Raw genomic sequence first — 8,779 nt, 5'->3', positions numbered from 1 at the left:
TAAACCGGAGCCTTTTGTTCCGCGCCCTCCCTCCCCCACCAGAAAAAAGAAAAAAGAGCGGGGGGGGGGGGGGGGGCGAGAGCCTTGCCCTTGAGTGATAACAGTCGCGGCCAATCGGCAGGCGAGGCGGTGAGGCGGCGCCTCCGACCAGCTACGGCGGTTGGGTTTCCACGGCAACCGCAGGGGGAAAGCGGCTCGGGCGGGCGGGAAGCGTGTCCTTGCCGGGAGAAGGGCAGCAGCGGCGGTGACGGGGCGAGGTGCCGATAGGCGGCAAAATGGCCGGCATCCGGGTCTATTACACCAGCGTTACGGGGTCTAGAGAGGTGAGGGCGGAGGAACAGGGCCACGTAAAGGGGGGGGGGGGGACACAAAGGTGCCTCCTCGCCCTCCGCCTCTCTCTTGCAAGAAGAGGAAAGTGACCCGCGGCCAAATACAGAGGCGGGAGTTGGAGGGTCGGGAGCTAGGCTTGCCAACCTCCAGGCGGCCCCTGGAGATCTCCCGTTCTGACAGGGCCAAGATCCGTTCCCCTGGGGGGGAAATCCAATCACGCCTGCTATTGCAATCAATGTTCCCTCTAAGCTGTGGAGTCTTGTGAGCAAGAAATCTACTTTGTGGGCTACTGGCATTAAAGTTGTGAGCGAGTGATTTGGCTGCTGCATCAATTAGTTTGCCCTGGAGCCGTCCTTCCTGAGCTGAGACAAAAATTTGTGAGCTGGAGGCTAAAAAACTGTGTGCCAGCTCACACTAACTCAGCTTAGAGGGAACACTGATTGCAATTCACCTGCTGGTGTCATTTGTCTGCTAGTGTCATTTCGGCATCTGAAATCACTCCGCTTTCCAATAAATAGGACAGAGGGACTCCCGTTCTAGCTGTATCTGAAGACGGGAGCAGTGACTCAGCAAAGCTCCTACCCTCCCACAGGTTCTGTTAGTCTTTAAAGTCACACTACTGGACTTTAAAGACTTTAAAGTCACACTACTTTCTACTACCTGGAGGAAATGGCTGCTGTAGAGAGTGGATTATACACTGGTGAGGCCCCGCCCCTTCCCAAACCTCCTCCTCCCCCGGCTCCACCCCCAAATCTCCAGGTATGTCCCGAGGGGGTGTGGGTAATCCTACAATTTGGGACAGATCCCCGTTTTACTCAGGGGCTGGCACAACTTCTCAGCCTAGTGGGTTGTCATGAAGATAGTATGGCCAGCCTCAAGTTCGTTCTCCCACAATATGTCTCCTAGACCAGGCTTGCCAGCTCTCCGGTGGGAAATACCTGGAGATTTGGGAGGGTGAAGCCTGAGGACGGTGGAGTTTGGGGAGGAGGGGGACTTCGGGGGGGGGTAACACTTTGGGGAGAAGGGGGGGGGGGAGATTGAAAGGATGGCATAGGGCGGCTAACCCAAACCTACCCCCAGCAACTATTAACACATTCAAACAAGGCTGGGGATACATTAACAGGAGGAGGGAGAGAGAGACAGAGAGACTCTAGTGGTGCTTTAAAGAGGCAGACATGCCATGCTATTTTATGCATATTTTTTTAGACGCAAGCCTTACTAAATAGGGGAGCTGCGGTGGCTCAAGTGGTTAAGATGCTGAACTGCAGGCTGTGGAAGGTCAGTAGTTCAGCAGTTCGAGACCCGAGTGTGCCGCATGACGGAGTGAGCTCCCGTCTCTAGTTCCAGCTCCTGCCAACCTAGCAGTTCGAAAGCAAGAAATTGCAAGTAGATAAATAGGTACCGCTTCAGTGGGAACAGCGTTCCGTGCGCCTTGGTGTTTAGTCATGCCGGCCACATGACCACAGAAACGTCTTCGGACAGCGCTAGCTCTTCGGCTTGGAAACGGAGATGAGCACCGCAACCCTAGAGTCGGATTCGACTGGCTTTCGAGCAAGGGAACCTTTACCTTTACCTTTTTACTAAATAGGACTTACCGCTTACCCACAAAAAGAGAGAGAGGACATATCCACAAATCACCGAGTCGCCGTGTTAGTCTGTAGCAGCAGAATAAAACATCTCCAGTGGCACCTGGAAGACTAACATTTATTGCACGAGACGCTTTTGTGAGTCAGAGCTCTGCTGCCGTAAGTGTTCATCTTAAAAGTGCTACTGGACCCCTTGTTTTCATTTAACATGGTTGGGTATTGCAGTATCGTTGCACTAAAGCCAACATGGTGTAGCGCTCATGGTGCCATGGAAGCTCACTGGGTGACCATGGGCCAGGCATACTCTCTCGGCCTAATCTACCTCACAAGGGTTGTTGTGAGGATAAAATGGAGGAGAGGAGAACAATGTTAAGTTGCTTTGGGTTCCCACTAGGAAGAAAGAACTCCTGGGCACTCAAGGAAATTGCCGAGCAGTTGGGTTAGTACGGATAAAAGGAAGTCCTTCTTCACCCAAAGAGTTATTAATACATGGAATTCACTGCCACAGGAGGTGGTGGCGACTACAAGCATGGACGGCTTCAAGAGGGAATTAGATAACATATGGAGCAGAGGTCCATCAGTGGCTATTAGCCACAAGGTATAGATAGGAACTCTGGGGCAAGTGGGCTTCTAGTGTCCTGGCCCCACTGCTGGACCTCCTGATGGCACCTGGTAATTTTGGCCACTGTGTGACAGAGTGTTGGAGTGGATGGGCCATTGGCTTGATCCAACTTTGGCTTCTCTTATGTTCTTAAAGGCAGAGTAAAAAATGAAGTAAATAAATACCTAAGACCACTACATACGATGTACTAGTTTCCGGAAAACGCGGGGCAAGGGCGGGCGTCTGATCACATTTCCGCTGGAAACCCGTGGCATCCGGCGCCCGTCCATGTCCCCTTGCAAACTGGACTTTTTAAAAGTCCCCACAGGATGCGCACAAACGATCATGCACATGTGCAAACTTCGGTGTGACAAACAAAAAATCCCGTTTGCCACAGAAGCGGCGCGGCATGATTGCCGGTGTGAACGCGCCATGCTGCTTCTTTGCCGTGCTGCAGACTAGCCGTCTGATTGGCACCTAACGCCTAACCATGGGACCTCGACAGGACGTCTAATCGGGCTGCCTCGCATTACTTTGTTCCAGGGCAAAAAGCCACGCTTCCCCCCCACCCCCCGCATTTTCTGGCCCGTGTGACCGGGGCCTAAATACAGCAATTGTTTGCAATGATCCAGTTGCAAATGATTGCTATAGAAGAAGATAAGAGATTGGATTTATACCCTGCCTTTCACTAGTAACAGCGTTCCGTGCGCCTTGGTGTTTAGTCATGCCGGCCACATGACCACGGAAACGTCTTCAGACAGCGCTGGCTCTTCGGCTTTGAAACGGAGATGAGCACCGCAACCCTAGAGTCAGATTCGACTGGCTTCTGAGCAAGGGAACCTTTACCTTTCACTACCCAAAGGAGTCTCTGAGTGGCTTAAAATCCCTTCCCCTCCCCACAACAGATACTCTGTGAGGTAGGTGGGGCTGAGAGAGCTCTCTCAAGAACTGCCCTTGAGAGAACAGCTCTGAGAGAACTCATAACTGACCCAAGGTCACACCAGCAGCTGCATGTGGAGGAGTGGGGAATCAAACCCGGTTCTCCCAGATTAGAGTCCATGCTCCTAATCACTACACCAAACTGGCTCTCTATAGCCCTGAGTGTGTGTGCGATACTAACATTAGGGAGGCTCTGCTTTCTCCAGGAACTGCTGTTATAAGTGGCCGCTGTGTGTACATTGTACACATTAGAGGTTTACATAGAAATGTCCCAGACTGGACCTTTCTATTTTATGGGGTTTTTTGCCCAATTGTATGAGCGCCTGAAGCTGCCCAATACCAGACCGTTGGTCCATCTAGTGTTGCATAAGACCGCCAAAATCTCTCTGAGGTCTCAGCCAGAGACATCTTTCCCCAGTGGCAGTTAGCTCTTTTTACTGGAGATACTAGCAAATGAACCTTTGGATCTTCTGTGTGCAAAGAATAGGCTTTGCCATGAAATCACAGCCAGCTGCTCCTGTGTACTGAAACCCTGGAGTAAATCTGTTAAGACAGACCTATATTCCACAACGCCTCTGGACATTTTGATTTTGGATTTTTTTTAAAAAGGTCTTCATACATATGCATATAAAACCTGGCCACCTCATCTGATAGTGAAAGGACTGGTTCCTTCTCAAGGAATAACAAGCACACAGGTAACACGGCTAAGTTAGATAAACACAGAAAACACCGTGTTGAAATAATAAACACAATATTCACATGTACTTATAGCTAAATATATTTGCTTTTTATACACAACATCGACTCTAGTGTATTGTAAACACTTTCAACCTACAACATCACGTTTCAAACACTTTCAAACTAAGTTATATAACATGAAGAGTCCAACTGTCTTCTTCCTGATGGAGGATAAATACCAATGTACAGTTATTTATACTGAACAATGCAGCAACCTATTGTACATTTCCCAAGTGATGATCCATCAGGTAAAGCTAGCAGGCAGCTTGTATTTCTCACTGTGATGATTCAGCTTAGCAAGCAAGCCTAGTAGATGTATTTCCCCATGAGGTGATTCAGCTAGCAAGCAGGCCTAGCAACACGCCTCCTGGGCATAACCTGCGTGTTTTGAACAAATCTTCAGGCATAAATTTTTCTGGAACCACAGCTCTTGAATCTACCCATGCATAAGTCAAACAATGTAAACATGGCTGTTCTGGTTCTCCATCAGGAAGAAGACAGTTGGACTCTTCATGTTATATAACTTAGTTTGAAAGTGTTTGAAATGTGATGTGGTCGTTTGAAAGTGTTTACAATACACTAGAGTTGATGTTGTGTATAAAAAGCAAATATATTTAGCTATAAGTACATGTGAACATTGTGTTTATTATTTCAACACGGTGTTTTCTGTGTTTATCCTTCTCGAGGAAGCCTGCTTTTCTCTTTCCTCCACTTGGCATCACCCCAAACTCACTCAACCAAAAGCCATATAAAGAAAACACACCCTCAATACACAGAGAGGGAGATCCACTCTGGAGGAGGACACAGGTGAGGAAAGTAAACCCCAAAGCCTCAGGAGGGTGAAAAAATTACCAACTACTCTCAACAAAACAGCAACCTTATGAGGCTGTAGGATTTTTTCCCCATTTTGTACATAAAGAGGGGTGATGGTGGGAGAAGTTTTCAAGCCCGCCTGGAAGGCCTTCTCTCAAAGAGGAGCATTTGTTTGCCCAGGTGAAGCAGAGGCAGCTGGAAGTCCTTCGCATTCTGGATGGAAACCACATGAAGTACGAGTTAGTTGACGTGTCCATCAGCGAACGTTTGCTTCAAGAAATGAGGGACAAAGCCGGCAACCCTAACGCGATACCACCGCAGATCTTTAACGGGGAGCAATATTGTGGGGTAAGAAGTCAGTTGTTTTTAGAAAAGTGAGATCTAGTAGTGGAGCAATCTTGCCTGGATGCCAGTACTGTCGTTATCAGGTTTGGCCAAAGGTCCGTGTGCCACAGCAACCTTGGCCACATCGGTTCCCATCAACTAGCCAGACAGCACCGCTTACTGTAGTGCAGGAGGAGCCACCGTCAGACAGTGTAAGACCTATCAGAGCACCGAATCAGGGGAGCTGGTCCTGGCGAAGCCCACGTCTTTCTAAAATGTGGTCTGTGACAAATTAACAGTTGCTATTTCAGGGTTGTCTGGCCAGGACAGCATCTCTGAAACTCTTACGTTATCGGAACAATACTATATTAAAAATACTGTTCCCTCTCATGAATGAAAATATTTATAGGTTGCCTTTCCCTTTGTGGTTCAAGGCCATTTACGATCTGTAATTAAAACAACAGTGAGATTAATTAAAAATGAATTAAAATCCCGCCCCGGGTGCCTGTAGCTTATATATTAAATGCTGTAACAAATAAAACGGCCTTGCACTGCCTCCTGAAAACCTCCAAGGTGCAGTCCCTCCTTGGGGAGTGCATTCCATGCACTGGGAGCCGCTGCAGAGAAGGAACAGGCCAGTACATGCCAAGCTGGCAACCTTAGGTGAGTGGACGACCAGAAGATGGCAACCAGTCCACCGTAATGGTGTCATGGGGACACACGGAGCGAGATGGTCTTTCAGGTACTCAGCCCTGAAGGCTTTCAAGATTCTAACCAGCTCTTTGAATCGAACTCAGAAATGACCTGGCAGCCGATGTAAGGCGAGATGTATTCCCATCAGCTAACGCCTGCTAATAATTGGGTGGTTGCATTCTGGATCAGTTGAAATGTCCTTGTTTGTCTTCAGGGAAAAGCCCATGCGTTAACAGTAGTTCTGCTGTGAAGTCACAGAAGCATGGATTGGCATGGCCAAATTGGATGACTGTAGAAAAGGATATAGTTGGAGAGCCAAATGCAATAGATAGAAAGCACTCTTGGCCACTAAACCGACCAGATTCTCAGTGCTCAAAAGCTCACCCTGCATAATACAAAGACTAATTCTCAGTAATCTTACTGATTTTCCAAAATGAACAAAACAAACCAGTCAATTCTCACATGCTCAAAGCTTCAATAGTGAGACTGGGAGATTTTGATGGCATTCTTTCATACTGTCTGCAAGGAGCCAGAAATGTAGAAAAGAACAAAATAGACAATCAGGAATGCAAAAAGAACATGAGACAGAGGAGAGCTTCACTCTTGGGTGTGTTACATTTCTGAAGTACACCCCACCAGTGTTCCCGCTACGCTGAGTTAGTGTGAGCTAGCTCACAGTTTTTTAGCCTCCAGCTCATACATTTTTGTTTTAACCCAGGAAAGATGGTCTCAGAGCAAGCTAGTTTATGCAGCAGCCAAACGGCTCGCTCACAACTTTAATACCAGTAGCTCACAAAATAGAATCTTTGCTCACAAGACTCCACAGCTTAGAGGGAACCATGCACCCCACCATCTTGACGATGCCATGTTAAAATGATATCCAATCACAGGAGAGCCAGTTTGGTGTAGTGGTTAAGTGCGCGGACTGTGATCTGGGAGAACCGGGTTTGATTCCCCACTCCTCCATTTGCACCTGGCTGGATGACCTTGGGCAAGCCATAGTTCTGACAAGAGCTGTTCTTGAAAAAGAGCAGTTTCTGTCAAGAGCTCTCTCAGCCCCACCTACCTCACAGGGTGTCTGTTGTGGGGAGGGGAAGGAGTTTGTAAGCCACTCTGAGACACCTTTGGGTTGTGAAGGGTGGGGTATAAATCAAATTTCTTATTATTATTATTAGGGTAGGCCCTTAGGACCTTCCAGAAGTCTCTAGAAAGTTCTGAGCAAATGGAATGTCAGTAACTGAGTCAACCATCAATACTTTGCCAGCTAATTCCATCATACTGCCCACCCCTGTTCAGGCTCTGATAATGCTTTCGGACCATGATCAGTGATACGTCCCCTGGGATGGAAACCCTTCTCTTCAGCCAGTCCAAGACACACCCATATTTCCTTATTTGGGAAATATTTCTCACCAGCTGTGGGCACTCCCACCTCACCCAGGCATCATCACCATTTGATTCTAATCAAACCTCTGAACATCAATATCATAGTCTTGTTAAGCCCCTAAAATTAGTCGCCAGGGACTTTGCACGTGCCAAGAAAACTCTCTCTTGGGTCCTTGTAAAATCCATGGAGCAGATGAGATTTCACAGGGAAGGCAAAAAGCAGTTGAACTGCCAGCCACGCCAACACCCAACACTGCTAGCTGAAGAGCATCATCTGTGTGTATCTATGGTACTCAAGGGAGAGGGGATGTCTTGCAAGGTATCCCCTTTATCGCATTACATTCAGTGGCTTCGTAGACCAGTGGTGGCAAACCTTTGGCATGGGTGCCAGAGGTGGCACTCAGAGCCCTCTCTGTGGGCACGCGTGCCATCGCCCCAGCCTGGCCCAGACCATCATTAAAGTGTCAAATTCTCTGCCAAATAATTTTAAGGAAATGAAAGCATTTGGGATTTCTTCCCTTACTTTGTTTGGATCATGTTAATGTATGAGTTGTTTTTTCTAAAGTAAAACCTCAGTATTCAGGTTAAATTGCCGTGTTGGCACTTTGTGATAAATAAGTGGGTTTTGGGTCGCAGTTTGGGCACTCGGCCTCTAAAAGGTTCGCCATCACTGTCCTAGACACTAGCAGTCCTTCCTCTGTAGCCTGGGATGGGATGGTGCTGGAGCTCCATTGGCAGCGCACCTCCCTCTGCGTCTACAGTGGCGCTGGTGATAAATGCAAACGGGAGAATCCTCGTTGTGTGGCTGTAGTCCAAGTTGCAAATCTAGCTCCATGAGGAAAACACAGCTCGGGTGGGGAGAGGGTAGGAGAAAAGGTTTGGTTCCCAGTAATGTGTACTTAACATGCTCTAGGACTCCCGGATGCTGTACGAAGCAACTGAGAACGAAGAGGTTGGGAAGTTTCTGAAGATGGCAACCATGGAGAAGGCAGCAAGGGGAGAGATCGCTATCTGAAGAGGGGACGCCACCCAGTCCTGTGTCCGTTGCCTTAGATAAAACCTTGCATGCAGAAGAGAGTCACCTCAAGCACAAAAGAAAAAAAAAGCACTTCACCACACAAACAACCTCCAGGTCACCCCATGCGCTTCTTGTGTGGCGTTTGGCACTGAATGCAGCGCTGCTTTCAAAGATCCTTTCCATGAAATGAAGTTCAGCACAGTCTTCTTCAGTGGCTGACTGGGAGGTTGCTGTATTGGAACTATTTTTTTAAAAAAAGAAAACATTGAAGATGGGAATATTTTTGCTCTTGTAGAATATTAATAAAAAGCCAATGTTAATAAAGGGTATTTTTTGCCTGCAGGTTATAGTTCG

General features: G+C 47.9%; 1 protein-coding gene across 1 annotated transcript; it reads left to right on the top strand.

Moving 5' to 3' along the window:
- Positions 1-265: 265 nt before the first annotated feature.
- On the top strand, positions 266-8,518 carry LOC107113652 (SH3 domain-binding glutamic acid-rich-like protein 3). The gene is made up of 3 exons (XM_015415003.1): positions 266-323; positions 5,188-5,355; positions 8,321-8,518. Exons 1-3 carry the CDS (start codon positions 276-278, stop codon positions 8,420-8,422), a joined length of 318 nt encoding a protein of 105 aa, XP_015270489.1. The 5' UTR covers positions 266-275; the 3' UTR covers positions 8,423-8,518.
- Positions 8,519-8,779: the final 261 nt, after the last annotated feature.

The sequence above is a fragment of the Gekko japonicus genome, unplaced genomic scaffold (genome assembly GCF_001447785.1).
Source record: "Gekko japonicus isolate JY-2015 unplaced genomic scaffold, Gekko_japonicus_V1.1 scaffold5243, whole genome shotgun sequence".
NCBI lineage: Eukaryota > Metazoa > Chordata > Lepidosauria > Squamata > Gekkonidae > Gekko > Gekko japonicus.
The sequence above is the reverse complement of the archived record's forward strand: the minus strand, read 5'-3'. Positions and strand labels throughout refer to the sequence as shown.